A 16,154-nucleotide genomic window follows, 5' to 3' on the forward strand; every position below is an offset into this window, starting at 1 on the left:
TTTACCATTCCATATGTATTGTCGAAATTAAGAATAATTTAATAGAAAGTTACTAGTTAGTACGCGTATCAAGTGCTCAGCGTAAACTAGGACCAAGAGAAAGAAATGATTGCAATTACTACGAGTATAATTTAACTATAATTTATCGTTATTTTTGGGGATAACTGTATATTTATAGTTATTTTAATCATGCAAATATAGTCAATTGTGCTATTAATAACAGTCATACACACTGTTTAAATAACATTAGTTTTTTCTCTTAACATATTTTTTGTTATTATTACCACTCAAAATAGTAAGTGAATTTAAGAAAATATAGTTGTGTTCATTATAATTAAACGTGATTGTATTTATTGAATAAAAATATTTATTTTATTTATCACACATTTATATTTTAATATTTTACAAAATTCATATTTAAAATTATCAAAATTTATAATTTTTTCATATTTAAGAACTATCATATATGTTATTGTTACTAATATTTTAGCGCCAAAAATGAAGTTTCTAATCATAATTATTATATCACACATTTTATATCAAACATTTTCCTTTCAAAAGTGCAAATAAGTTTTATTAGATCAAAACGGATTTTAGCGGTAATGATAATTCTTTATAAATTTATAAACAATTTATTAAAAACGTATACATGAATTATCAAATTATAATTTAAATATGTCATATATATAATATTTTTATAATCTATTTATAATTATAATTTAAATTAAAATTATATAAATTGTATGATATAAAAATTATTAACATAATATAAAAATTTATAATTTATAAAATTTATAAAACAAAAAGATTTTTAATAATAACTAACAATTTTTATCAACATTTTTCCTCAAGTCGCGAAATTATTATCGATATAACAATTAACATTGGATAAAGCATCCGATGATCTTCATATTTTAAATAAAATGCAAATCGCATGTAAAATTAAAAAAGTAATAAAGTAACATTGAATTATAATCACGTTGAATATCATGCTATATGACGTAACAAACGCAACCAAACGAAATCTGAGGAAATAGGAGTGTAATCATGATGCTTGATAAATATCTCGAAAGCAAATGCAGGAAATCGCACATAATATCACATTCCACACAGACATATGTAGAATTGAATCAAGAAACGTAGAATAATCAACGAAATGAGTTACAGTATTATAAAAAAATAATAATATAAAGTCTAAAGCATTTCATAATTATATTAAAATTCTATACGTTGCATATCGCATTATACACGCGATGAGAATTTTAATTAAAATCACAATGACAATGGCGTGCTGTACATTATAATGATATATATGTAACCTAAATCAATTACTCAAAGCCATATTAGATTTATGATTCCTAATAAAGATTTCAATCGTTGCAATTCTGTAGCGAGAATAAAGTATTTTGCGATTGTAATCGCTATTGTGTCATTCTATCCTTATTATTAATTAGACGTAACATAAGAATAAAATAATGCACTCTCCAAACTCGCCTTTGGTCAACGATTAATCGTTTCCACGCGCGCGATGACATATAAAGTTTCATCAATAATACAGTCAGTTCGTTATCATCACGAGGCCACTTTGCACGAGCGATGATTAATCGCGATCAATTAATTCTTAATTATTTCTTCGTAATTATTTAACGTACATCATTATTTTTTTATCATTCTACAACTTATAAGAAGTGATTTTGTAAAGGTTTAAATACGAAAGACCAGACATTCCTTCACACTTACTTCGGGAACTGCGGTGTAGACGACCTGCAGACAGGTAAGGCGTATTTAGAATCAGTGCAATTCCGCAAATTCTTCGGAGCGCGCGGTCAAGCGCACCGCAATCTTCTCCAGAGCTTCATGAAGATTTAAAACTTTCAAGGGCGAGTTATCGGCGCTCCGATAAATCGGCCGAATCGCTCGTTCCAAAAAAAAAATCGAGTCACGGAATCTTCATGAAAGAATTCTGACTTCCGTTTCACTTTTTTGAAACCTTGCGCGGAAGGTACAATGAACTGACTGCCCGCTTGACAACGTGAAACTCATCGGCGGATGCCGCGCACCGTAAGGAGAACACAAGTGGTCAAGCAGCCGATCAACGTAAGCAGCCGGCGATCGCGTTAGGTCTCAAGACGAAACGATGATGTGTCAGTGTGTAAAGTGAAAGAGACGCTGCGCGCGCCTCTGCTCTTTCGTTCTCGTTCTCTTTTCGATCGTCCCGGATCGGTCCATCCTCCTTCGACCCGGGTTCATATCCACGGACTTCCCCACTGTCAGCTTAAATCTGCTCGCGTATGTATATTCGTAGAAACCAAAGGCCACGTGATGTAAAAACAAATCATACAATATACCTACATATAATTGATGAGCTCGCACGAGTAGCGAATCGTCTGCTGTCTGAAGAGTCATGAAATATCTATATTGCCGATGATCAATTTTAATTTTAACGGACCTCGGAATTCAACGCCTTAAAATTCATTCAAGTGGAAAATTGGGCACCCTCTTTGATCTCTCAAACACGTTCGTATAACCGAACCAAATGTATCCCATCATTTTACTCGTTTACTCGTATCTTACATTTTCTTGATTGTCATTGACTGTTCCATCTCATTACATAGTTTACATACCTTACTTTCACTCTTATGTGACATACGAGACTTTCTTAAAATGATTTTCTTCTGTATACCGAAATATCCATATGCAATATGATGCAATTTTTGTTACGAAACTTGTACGAAAGCCTGCCATAAATTTTTTTTCCTTTAATATTGCAACAGCAGCACTGATTTATCTACTCTATCTATGATATCGAAAACTATTATACACGGTGTTGATAAAAAATTACGAGTAAACATTGATAATTTCGATTTACACACACAATAGATTAAAATTTTTTTAAATTTAAAACCGATTTTGTTCTTAAAAAATATCAAAAAACGATTAATATTTCTATTAAGTTATTAAAAAAAATTTTTTATAAATCAAACTTTAAAAAAGAACTAAATTATATTCTTTAATTAATTTCAAATGATTTACTGGAATTTAATTTAAAATATAATTATTTGTTTACACAAATGATAAATTAATCATTTTCTCTCCTCTCTTTCGACATTTTTTCTAAAAAAGATCGAGTTTAAATGATAAAAAGAAAAACGTTTATTGCGTCGAAATGACTTCTCATTTTAAAGCATTAATTACTTATTCAATTTTCAACCACACACACTTTATCAAAAATTTGCACTTTATGAAAAATTTCACCGAGAATCAATAAGTTGACATCAACCATCCATTAAGATTGGACAAGCATTATGGGAGTGGTCCACCTCATTAAACCTGTAATTCTATTAAACCACTGTCCATGTGCTACTTATCTCAATTTCTCTCTTTTTACATCGTAAGATATTTCATTGGTACGTTTTTTTTTTCATATAATAAACAGGTACAGGTAAATCCTCAGATCTCTTTAGTTTATAGCTAACCAACAAACTTAAAAAATTTGTCGTACGACAAAAACGCAGAAATAAAATAGTGGTCGTATGCGATACATAGATGATCCCAGTGAAAAATGACAATGAAATCGATGTCGAATTCATTATCATTTATCACTGGAAATAAATCAGTTATGATACTAACATAAAAGTTGTTTAGAAACGATTTCAGAAACGATTGAGCTTTCGATTTATATTAGGGCTGGATTTTTTACTCAATCAATATGATGTGCATTGTCTACCATATAAATGTTGAATGATTTTTTAACACCTTGTATATAAGGTTAGACAGGATATTATTATAAAATTATATATAATGAATTATACATAATTATATTGTATATATATATGTATACCTATACATATATATAATATTTTTGCTATAATTTTATATATGATTATAGATGAAATATTTTGCAACTGTCATTATTTTTTTAACCGCAAAATTTAATATTTATTTTAGTTATTTATTATTTATTAGTTTCCGCTGAGTGAATTGTAGGTCATGTAATGCGGTCAACTGCTTGTAAATGTGGCCTCTTTAAAGAAGGATTATATCAACTCACAATCAGGGTCAACGACTTTTATCATTGGCCAGTAACATGTCCACATGTAATCACGGATGAATGTCGGAATCGTTAACGAAATTGCTTCTACTACACAATTTCCGCATTGTAACTACTAAAGCCTCTTAACTTCAATACAAGAAATTAATCACAAAATTAACTCATATAATGATGTAATACAAAAAAGGATTAAAAACTAATAGTAATTTGACAAGCGACTATAACGATAAGTTAAAAACATACGAAACATTGTAAGATCAGTGCTATGCAAAGGTTTTTCTATAGTATAAAGGTATAAAGATGATATTATTCACCTGTTTATGAATTTAGCACGCATGCACGCACACGCTAGCACAAACACACACAAATATTGAAAAAAATATCAATTTTCAATTTTATGTAACTTAGAAACAAAATATTATAGAAATAAAATTTAAACGCTTATCTTTATTTGATAAAAATCTCTATTTTTGAAAAATTTATTTTGAATTTTGAATCTCTATTTTTCCTCTTTAAAATGCATTTTTTAAAATTCCTTCACAATTTCGTTTTGCAGCTAAAGATTTAAAAAAGGTGATAACATAATTACAATAATTTATCATTAAAAAGTAATAAAAAAATCAATTATCGCTGCTCTCTAGCTCTTCATTATACTCACTGCGTACGAACTTAAATAACACATCGATGTATTCAAATAATAACTGCTTGTTACGTTGCCTAACAATCATTGTAAGATAACTATTTCCAGATTACACGTATATTGTATTATCTTATCACAGTCAAATATAAAAGTTGTACGATTGGACAAAAGATTAAAATATTCAAAATAATAAATATTTAATCATATTTAAATTATTACTTTATAAATTATAACTTAAATATAAAATTAATTTGAATGGTGACAATAAAAAAATATTACTGTTATATATAATTTGTTTCTAACTAGTTATACTTGTTTGTTATTATTGTCCTTCATATTAGTAATAAACTTAAACTATTTTTTGGCTCGTAGCCCTTCTTACTTACAATTATTTAATAAAAAAATAATTATACTTTTTCGGAATCCGTTTACACTGACAGCTCTAGTGTGGAACATTCAAGTCCCTCTTTGCACGATTTTACATAAAATATATTAAAAAATACCTATAATCAGAGTTTGATTAAAGAACATAACTAATTAATTATCTCTAAACTTTACGTAAAATCCATATACATATATATATCTAAAAATTTATTTGTTGTAATTTTGTTATAATTTTATATTCTCTCATTATGTGAGGATATTTACAAGTGTCGATGTTTTCTAAAATGTTATCTCTTTTACATAACTTTTCATCATGACATCCGTGATCAACATGCAGCAACTCTGTTGAGGCAGAATAAAAGATAACAAACACTCGAGTTACTAAGTACGTGTTAAATAATCGCAGCTTCTAATTCGACGTAAGAATTTGCTTATAATATATATGATAGATATATACATATATATCGGTTACGCAATAAAAGCTGAGATCTTTCATCTGACCCAAAGAAACGAAAAATTGTACATGGAGCCACGAGAATTTCAGCAAAAGGAGAAAGTGCCATGACTTCTCGACTTGGCCTTCAGTACAATCACCCGAGCGAGATGACGGTTTAGTCTTGCTTCGGCTTTCGTTCCTCGAACATCTCTGACCGTGCCGGTATCGAAAACACAAATCAAAGCGAGGGTGAATAAGAGATAAGGGACGAAACGGGGTATTTGGTAAGATATACCTTCAAAAAGAACGATCAATCGCTTTTGTTGCGTTACCGAAATATCTGGCGTGATTAAGTAATACACTTTCACGTGTTAAAGCCTTGAGATTCTCGCAAATGTTTTCTCAATTGTGACATCGTATTTACGTGAAAACTTCAAAGTTTTAAAAAAAAAAATATATCACAGAAAACTTCAAGTAAAAATATTAATTAAAATTAAGGAAAGTTTAAAATTTAATACGTTTCTTTTTATCACAAATAATTCTAGGAACAAGCAAATAATTATATACAAACATCTTGTAAATACAAAATGTAATAAGATTATTATGTAAATACGCAACAAGTAACAAAAAGGACTTATTGGTCTGAGCTGGACCTTAATACTTAAATAACGTTTTGGTACAAAAATTTAGATATTGTATGGTTTATCTTCAATTCTATAAATATCTTTTGATAAAAACACGTTAAAGAAATGTCAATAGTTTTTATAATAAAAAATTAAAGAAAATGTTTATTTGAGATTTTTAACTAAAATATTTTTCTTTTTTAGGTAATTACAAAAGAGCGCAAAATAACGAAGAAAAATGTTAATATCAATAGCATTTTGGTTGTTAGTTATTTTAATTAGTTTTTGGATTCTACTTGGTCCTGTTTTGAGATTTCTGCGTGTTCTATGGGAAATTATTATGCAAATATATTATAAGAAGACAATCGATTTACGAACAAAATTCGGCGAATGGGCAGGTAAATCAGAAAATAAATTATATATACCTATTATATACATCTCTTAAATTTTAATTATAAATATTAATTTTTATAAATATTAATTAATTTATATAAATTTTATTTAAATTATTGAAAATTTTTTTATTTTTAATTGTAATATTTTATCTTATATTGTTTTGGATATAAGGACATTTTATTCATTAATATAATTAAATATTTATATTCTTGCAATAAATTCTAGTAATAGTTTTATAATCTAAATCATTATGAAAATTTTTTGGACCAATTTTCATTGATTCAATAAATATTTTATTGTATTTACGTAGGTACAGTTTTGGTTTAGTGTATGTTTAAAATTATTTCAAAAAATAAAAAAAAATAGACTAATTGAAATCAGAGCTGTAAATGGTGCGTACATTTTTTACATAATTTAATAATAATTTAATAATAATTCAAGATTATATTGAAGAAAACGATTGACTAATTTTGAGCCATATCAACTAAAGCGAATACAAAGGTGTGGTCTTTTTACGCATTACACTGTGCCATCAATCGCAGTCCATGTGAGATAATCAATTATTCCTCCATCGGAGAGTAATCCAAATCAGGAGACTGAATAACATAAGTTGACTGAATGCATCTCAAAAAAACGCAAAGGTATACATATTCAAAAAGACAATAAATGCACTATAAGGTTGAGATTACAAATAATATAAGAAAGATTAAACTGCGACTCAGAAATTAAAATAATATCGCACAAGAGTAAAATGCGTACAGTAATCAAAGATTGAAATTGAAAGTTTTAGAGTTGGTAAATGTATCAAACGTTGCCACGTTAGAAACTATATGTAAATATTTTAGTTTCTGACGTGGCAACGTTTGACACATTTACCAACTCTAAAACTTTCAATTTCAATCTTTGATTAACTATTTGCATTTTACTCTGGTGTGATATCATTTGAATTTCTGAATCGCAGTTCAATCTTTCTTATTATTTACAATCTGACATTTACTATTCTCATATACTCTTTTCGAATATGTACATCTTCTGCGCTGCTTTAAGTTGCACTTTATCAATCAGTGCCATTCAGCCGAACTCTGGCACTCTTCAACGGAGGAATGATTGACTATCTCACATGGATCACAGTCAATAGCACACTCTAATTCTAATGCGCAAAAGAGCATATCTTTGTATTCTCTCTAGCTACTAATTAAAATTTGAAATATATTTTTCTCTATTTAATGTAATCTCAAGTTACTACGTATTAAATTTCATTATATGAAAAATGAACACTGTTTACAGCGCAATTTCTATTTTCTTTATACTTTAAAAATAATTTTTAATTTTCTCTCTCTCTCTCTCTCTCTGTGTGTGTGTAATCTTATTTATTTATTTAAACTTTCAAATTATATTTAAAAATAATCATAAACATTCTAGTTGTCACTGGGTCAACTGACGGTATTGGTAAAGCTTATGCTAAGGAATTAGCAGTAAGAAATATGAATCTAATATTAATCAGCAGAAACTTAGAAAAACTTGAACGTACAAAAGACGAGATGCTATTAATAAATCCAAAAATCCAGGTGAAGATTCTTGTGGCGGATTTCGCCGAAGGAGAAAATGCTTTCACCAAAATCCATTCTCTTTTGCAAGATATATCCGTCGGCATATTAGGTAATTCAATTGATTATTATTTTCACTGTAATTTAGTAGCTGTTATTCATGGCTAAAACAAGATTAGAACAAAATTACTGAAAAATACATAACATATATGAACTGTTTTTCTTTAAAATATAAGTCTAATTTAAAAAAAATTTTAGCTTGTTTTTTTAAATTTCTGTCTTTTTTATTCTTTTTAATTTTAAGTTTTAATGCTTTATAAAATTCTTTGAAATTATTTAATAAAAATTTAGCTGTTACAATTCGTATATCCAGTATAAATAATCGCGGTTGCATATATGACCAATTAAATTTTATAGTACAAATAATTGTACTTATATTTGACTTATGATTGATTTAGATTTATCTCAAGTACAATACAAAAAGTCATGATACAAAATAAAACAATTCTAATATAATTATTAAATATATCATTCAACACATTATTAAGATTTTTCTAAGATGCGTGAGAGCGAATTGTTAAATTACTTGACAATTTAACTCGTGATATTACTGCGGTAGTTCAGGGAAATTTGCATTTTAAGACCAAAAAATCATTTCAGCGCACAGTTTAAAGTTTAAAGGATACAAAATTCACACAGAATTATTACAAGTATACTTAAGATCCACATAGACCGTTTAATTTAAAAGACCGAATTTATTTTCTATAGATCGAGTTCTCACATCTACAATTAGATTTAATATTTATAATTATTAAAAGTCATTTTTTGTTTAGTTAAGATTCATTTTTATGTTATTTTAAAGTTTTCGTGATCTTTTAACGTTATATTATTCTCTGCTTGGGTATAATACTTTGCAATTTCCAAAAGCAGTTTTGATCTCTATTGACAATGAATTCCTTTCCTATTAATGACTTTTGGCAGACTTCATACTTTCTAAATCTCGTGGAATGAAATCTTACTCGAAGAAATTGAAAATTGAACTAGTCTGGATAAAATAATGAAAATACTCTTGTTCAAGAGTGACAGATTTTTATTCTTTTTTCAAAACTAGCTTAATTTTCAATTTCTTTGAATAAGATTTCACTCCACTAAATTTAGAGAATATATAAATTTTTTTAAAGCAGTATAAGCAGTATCAATAGTCAACAATGTTATTTCAAACTGTGTATATATAACCGTGTACAAAGTTCCAGCAAATCGTTTGCTGGAGTAAAATAGTCAAGTGTGTAAACGGCTTTAGATTTATATTATTCAATTAAATTAAGGTACCATTATGGTATAATAGTAACATTATAATGTCAATTATATGCTGTAAAGTAAAACATAAATAATAGCTCTATTTTTTTAAGAATTATTAATTATTAATATTATTAATTATATTTTTATATTTATATCAAATGAATATAATTTGACATTCAACAATATTTTTTGTATTATCACTATTATTACTGTTTGTATTTTATAATTATATTTTAAAATAGTTTATTTTAATTGAATTCTAAACATAACTTGATATAAGTCAATTTTTTACAAATTTATTATTTTTAGAAATGGTATTACTTATTATCAACAAAAATATTGTTTTATTTAAATAATGTTTATAAAAATTATATAATAATATAATAAAATTACACGTGCCTCTAATGCCCAATTTATACGGTGAGATATATACAGCTGAAGATATCAGGTATTACTTTCATTTAAATAAATTAATCGATTTAATGATCGTGTGAATTGAGCAGTTTCGGCAAGGCCAGCTATTTCAAATATTATTCTACTATCCACTGGCCTTCTTTCACTACGTATAAATACTTAGATTAACTATTGGCCCTTTATAGATACATAAATTAATATGAATCAATAGCTGTCCTAATAGTACGTAATAGCGAACGTAATGTACAAGTTATATGATACGAGTTAATTGGTATATGCGAATTGATAATATCAGTAGTTAAAGTTGTATCGATAGTTAAAGATTACTGGCCTCTCGTGTAAATAGATTTGTCGAGTTGCTGACCAAGCAAGGTTGGGCAGTATCTGGCAAGGCCAACTACTTTAAATATTTTTATTTAAATATCTACTGACCTTCTCCCACAATATAGATAGACTAGCTATTGATCTTTAAAGCCCAAAGTTTTCACTGCGATTAATTTACTGTTAATTGCCAATAAAAGACTAGCCTCCTGCGAACTGAATGGTCATCTATTCAGTCCTTACTGACCTTTATTATTTACAATTTACATGATAATAAGTTACTAGCTTGACAGTAAATCGGTAATATTGACCTCCGAACTATTATAGACGGCTTATAGTTATCTCGGTCATAGATTCTCTGTTACCAGAAAAAAACTAATTACATATATACTGTTTGGACATATCAAATTAATCGAATAATCAAATACTCTAGCCATTATTTATTTGTACATTCATAAAGAGACAAGAACAGCTATTTGCGCGCAGTCTTCAATTATTGACGCGTAGTATTCTCCAGCAAAAGACATAAGTGTAATACGGTGTAACACAGTGACCATTTTATCTCTGTTTAACATTGGCAAATAATAAGAATGTAATGATTTACTGTGTTACACTGCGTTATCTGTGTTTTTTGCTAGAAAGTACCAGTAATGTATTATCAACTCGCCCTTGTAGACATAATAAGAATAGAATACGTAACTAATAAATTAGTTTGAACGCTATTGTTTTATTAGTAAGCTAATATAGCTTGCATCGTGTAAATCAGACCTAAGTTCTTAAAAACGTAGAATAAACTTATTAATATTTAACAATATTTTAAATAGGGTTAAATGCAAAATTGTAAATAAATTGATGAATGTAAAAAGAATCTTAATAAATTATTTTTTAATATACAAAAAATAATTAACAAAGAACTGTTTAATTTTAGTAAAAGAACGAATAAAATTATTTTTGGGAATTTAAAGATGATAATTATATTAACAATAATTATACAAATCTAATAATGTAGCTTTTGTTAGTTCACATCGAGACACAAATCAAATATCCACACCTAGACACATGTCAGACATTGTGTTTTAAACATATTATTGACAAAAGTAATGTCAATTCAAAGATTTGTCGCATTATACGTTTTAATAATAATTATATATTCAAAGCTAACATATCTCATGCGCAGACATCTCCGTCCCTGAAAACATTTGCCATTTCAGATTCGGCAAACTATAAGTGACTTATCCTTTATGGACCGACGGAAGTTACACTATTAGGTGTACGTATATAATTATCGTTAAGAATGACTAAAAAGAACTTAAAACGTTCGAAAATATTATTATACAGATTTATTAAATAAATTGTAAGGATTAATAAATATTATTTTATGCTAAACAATATAAAATAATTTACATAAAACAATTTCAAAAACGCTGGAATTAAAATCTTTTGAAATTTTTGGAAAACAAAATTAACAAAATCTCGATTTTCTTACCATCAGATTTCCTTTTAAAAGTAAATGTGATAACATCCTGCAGCGCAACGTCAATATAAACAGGTTTATTGAGTTAGAGAAACTGAATAAAAAAATGCTGTATACATAATTATACGTAATTAACATGAATAATTTGTTATTTAAAAATGTACCTACATATATGAAAGACTAATACATATATTATGAATTAGACTTTCATATAAGGTAAATGGCCAAGAACAAAGTAAAATAAATATGATGCAAATATTAAATTTGATTTAATATTATAACAATTAAATAAACGAGCACAGACATGTTTCGAACTCACAGATTTTTTTTCAACAATGCTTAGAGTATAACTTAATTTAATAACAAAAAATTAACTTACTTAACTTTGATGTCGTATAATTTATTTAGTTTTAGGTGAGAAAATGTTAAGTTCCGATGATATTTAGATCGACATATAATTGTTAAAAAATAAGTAAAACTAAAAAAGAATTTATGTTATGTCAAAATGATAAAAAATTTAAATCCATGAAAAAAATGCTAACGAAGATTGTTTCGTATTTTTTTTTTTTTGTTCTCTAATATCATGTCTGTGATAAGTCGTTTGTAAAAATTGGGTTTCTTGTTAATCAATGGAAAAATTTTTTTAAAAGGTTTGAAAAAATTCATGCCAATCAAGCACATTATAATCAATATTTTTTTCTGTTTTTTTTTTGTGAACTTATTACTTTCGAAATTGAAGAACATTTTAAAAAAATTAAGTATTTACACATTAAAATTGTACATAAAACCTAACTACAGTAACCAAACTCTCTATAGTTGACATTACGTAAACTATAGAATTTGGTTACTATAGTTACGTTTTAGAATGTAATCCAGACACAGTACTTTAAAGAATAACAATATTGAAAAAAAACATCAATCACACTTTACATTAAGTATCTCAGTGAAAAAAATAGAGATAAGAATGCTTTTAAAGAAGAAAAATAGAGCTTCAAACTAGCGTTTGAATTTTGTCTCTATGTTGTTTTGTTCCTATCCAAAGTTACATAGAATTTTACATAAAATTGAATTTTATTTAACTTAGATAATATCTTTTGAGATTATCACAGGTATTTTCTTCAGAGATACCAAAGGGTTATCGCCGTGTTGTAATCTATTGCTAATGTCAACGTTTCGTGAACCTTGCCAGTTGCCGTTCACTTCAATCAGGGCGAGGAGCGCATTGTGAGTACCAGTATGCTCCTCGCCTTGATGAAGTGAACGGCAGGATTCACGTTGGCATTAGCAATTTAAAATTATTTTTGTTCTTTTATTCTCGTCTTAAGCGATTTTTTCTCTGACTAACATTTTTTAAATGCATTTGCTACTTAATGTCGTGACACTTCAATATTCTGCCCACTTTATTATCAGAGGTCATTCTCCCACGGAACAAAGAGTATAGATAATGCATAACATGATAATACACAAGTCAAGGGTACATAAATTAATACATACTTAAATTAATTTATAGCATTTCCACACATGCAGGATTAATGTATGACGCTTCTATATGGATATAATATATCAAACGATTTTTGTTTTAAGTGAACAATGTGGGTAAGCAATACGAGTATCCCATGTATGTCGGAGAGGTACCCGAGAAGGAACTGTGGGACATTATCAATGTAAATGTGGGCGCCACTACGTTAATGACGCGGTTGGTTATCGGGCAGATGCAAAAACGCAGACAAGGCGCGATTGTCAACGTCTCCTCGGGATCCGAGTTCCAACCACTGCCGCTGATGACGGTATACGCCGCTACGAAGGCATATGTGAAGAGTTTCTCCGATGCTCTCAGGGCAGAATACTCCAGATTCGGCGTAACTGTTCAACACCTGTCGCCTCTTTTCGTTAATACCAAAATGAACGCATTTAGCTCTAGGCTTCAGGTAACAAAACTACGCATTATTAAAATAATATTACTTATAACGATTCCTTAAATTAAAACAGAATTTCTATACTCTAAAAGCTTGTTTTTAAGAAATCAATTTGTTGTACACCAATTTTTATATTTTAGTTTGCATTTGTATTTTATAAGAAAAGAATGATTATTTTTAACAAAGAATATATTTTTTTGTGATAAGAAATCTTAAAATGTAATTATTACAAATTTTATTAAAACTTATTATTATTACTTAAAACAAGAATTTATTTTTTTAAAGAATATATATACATATGTGTGTTCTACGTAATTATTTTATTTTAATTGTCTAATAAAATTATTTTTAAATTTATATCTATATAACTAAAGTTTTAAATAATATATCAGTAAAATTATACTTTTCGTGTATTATTTTAAGCTTGGAATAATATATTATTTTTGTATACGCATAATATACGTTTATTGAAAATTTTAATGTATACTTTTGTTACAAAGCGCGGATGGCTATTAGAAATTAGCGGTGTATGCGATAAATTTCTATACATTATAAAAAAAATTATAGTTATATGTATATCTAATATTTAATCAAGAATAAGATTATACGTTTCGGCTAATTTTTTAACCATTTTCAGTATATACGATGAGTTAATGCATAATTAGATCCATTCGACAAAAAAATTGCATGTTTGACATTCATACGTATCTATACTCATTAATATTAAATACATAGCTATAATTTGATGATATATAGAAATTTTTATCGCGCATCTTGTACAGCGCTAATTCTCAATACTTCAATAGTCATATTGCTTTATAACTAGATTATATTTTATTTATTTCGTGAATTATATTGATATCATTTTATTGTTTTAACATATACGTTTTATTAAAAATTGCAGGTTTCAAGTATATTTATACCTGACGCTACAACTTATGCAAGAAATGCTATTGCCACTCTGGGCAAAATGGATAGTAGTACTGGTTACTGGGCCCATAGTATTCAAAAGTTCATCACTCTAATGTCACCTGTATGGATTAGAACGAAAATCGGACAAATTATGAATGAGAGTTTCAGGCAAGAGTATTTCAAGCAACAAAAAGAAAAGACTTTACAATAAGATATTTTAAATAAACAATTTTTTTTTTAAGTATTACATGTATATTGTGCTGACGTAGAAACTAATTTTTAGTAACTTTACTTATTACAAGTAATGTAGTATTATAGATAAAAAGAAAATACTGCAGAGAAAAAGAGACAAAGAGAGAAAAAGAATGTACGTAATGTATGAATGCGAGAAAGAAAGAAATATAAACCTTTTTTATTATACTTGAATTTTTATTTGACAAAACTTTAACTTTCACATTTCTTCTACAACTAATTTTCTCTATTCTAGATTAAGACCCTCTGTATCTCCTTCTAATATTTTCCTTTTCTCAAATACTCTTATTATAATAATGCGATTATGTAAGCGTCGTAAGTAACTTTGATTAATTTGAAATAAATTAGTTTGTATATACACGTTTTTATATACATGCTTACATACATGCAATGTTATGAAATCATGCAACGGTAAAATTAGCAATTGCATGCTATTTATCCATATCTGTACAATCAGTAATTTAGTATATCTAATTAATTCTAAGCAGATACATTAAAGCCAAAACCGAATACTGAACGATGGAATAAAATTTTTGTGTTTATGTACTTCATTGGAGTAATATATGCAAATCGCTCATTGTTGCTAATGCTGCTATATATAATATAACATTGACATTGGCACTGATTGATTTATATGTTCATTACTTAATTAATACTTGTAAGCATAAAAGTGATTTTGTATCCTCAGTCATAGATCCTGCCTTCAAAAGAAAAAAAAAATAGTTACATAATCTTTCATTACTCTTCACTGAACCAAGTAATTGGAGAATCTGATTGATGAAAGGTTTCGATATGTTGATAATAATATTATACTACCTGGGTTGAGAAAATTGCTTTACAAGTTACTTTCTTAACCCTGACTAGTACATAGTACATATAATACTCGAACCAATCAGCTAATAATACATGAATGTTGACCTGCACACTGATTGACTTGCGTTTACTACTCGATTGAATAAATAAATGTAAGGGAAAGAAAGTGGGTGAATTGCAGGACACCCAAGGGAAAAGTTAAAACTGCCAATTATTTATCAATTAATAAGTCTTTATTCCAAAAATATTCCTACAAAAGTTATTTATCTTTAAACTATAATAATTGACGTTCGCATACATCAATATAAACTATATAATTTTAAATAAAAAACAAAATTCTTACTGTCCGAAATTATTCGTCGCCACGCGAGATAATGCTAAATTAGTTTTGTTTTTTGTTTAAAAAATTATTTTTTTATACAAAGAATAAATAGGCTAATGAGAGTAAACTCGCTGTTATTAATGCGAAATCACAAAAAACAATATATATTCGTTAACAATCAAAAAATGTCATATGATTGTTAACGAATATATATTGTTTTTTGTGATTTCGCATTAATAACAGCGAGTTTACTCTCATTAGCCTATTTATTCTTTGTATTTGAAATTTTCGAGAGTCGATTTTTATATTTAATTATTTTTTTATGTTTATGTTAACAGTGTACATGTTAATTGC

The 16,154-nt window shown here is 27.6% G+C and overlaps 1 protein-coding gene across 1 annotated transcript; it reads left to right on the top strand.

Annotated features, from left to right (window-relative positions):
• Positions 1-6,372: 6,372 nt before the first annotated feature.
• Positions 6,373-14,747, top strand: LOC108775465 (inactive hydroxysteroid dehydrogenase-like protein 1). The gene is made up of 4 exons (XM_018541846.1): positions 6,373-6,532; positions 7,953-8,189; positions 13,170-13,513; positions 14,406-14,747. The coding sequence occupies exons 1-4, from the start codon at positions 6,373-6,375 to the stop codon at positions 14,622-14,624; spliced, it is 960 nt and encodes a 319-aa protein (XP_018397348.1). The 3' UTR covers positions 14,625-14,747.
• Positions 14,748-16,154: the final 1,407 nt, after the last annotated feature.

This window comes from Cyphomyrmex costatus, unplaced genomic scaffold (assembly GCF_001594065.2).
Source record: "Cyphomyrmex costatus isolate MS0001 unplaced genomic scaffold, Ccosl1.0 scaffold30, whole genome shotgun sequence".
Classification (NCBI taxonomy): domain Eukaryota; kingdom Metazoa; phylum Arthropoda; class Insecta; order Hymenoptera; family Formicidae; genus Cyphomyrmex; species Cyphomyrmex costatus.

Bases quoted from the DNA above. Each gene is read 5' to 3' on its own strand.
- LOC108775465 (XM_018541846.1), top strand. From the start codon at position 6,373: ATGTTAATATCAATAGCATTTTGGTTGTTAGTTATTTTAATTAGTTTT. The intron at 6,533-7,952 runs GTAAATCAGAAA...TAAACATTCTAG, and splicing joins AAAATTCGGCGAATGGGCAG to TTGTCACTGGGTCAACTGAC. The intron at 13,514-14,405 runs GTAACAAAACTA...TAAAAATTGCAG, and splicing joins CATTTAGCTCTAGGCTTCAG to GTTTCAAGTATATTTATACC.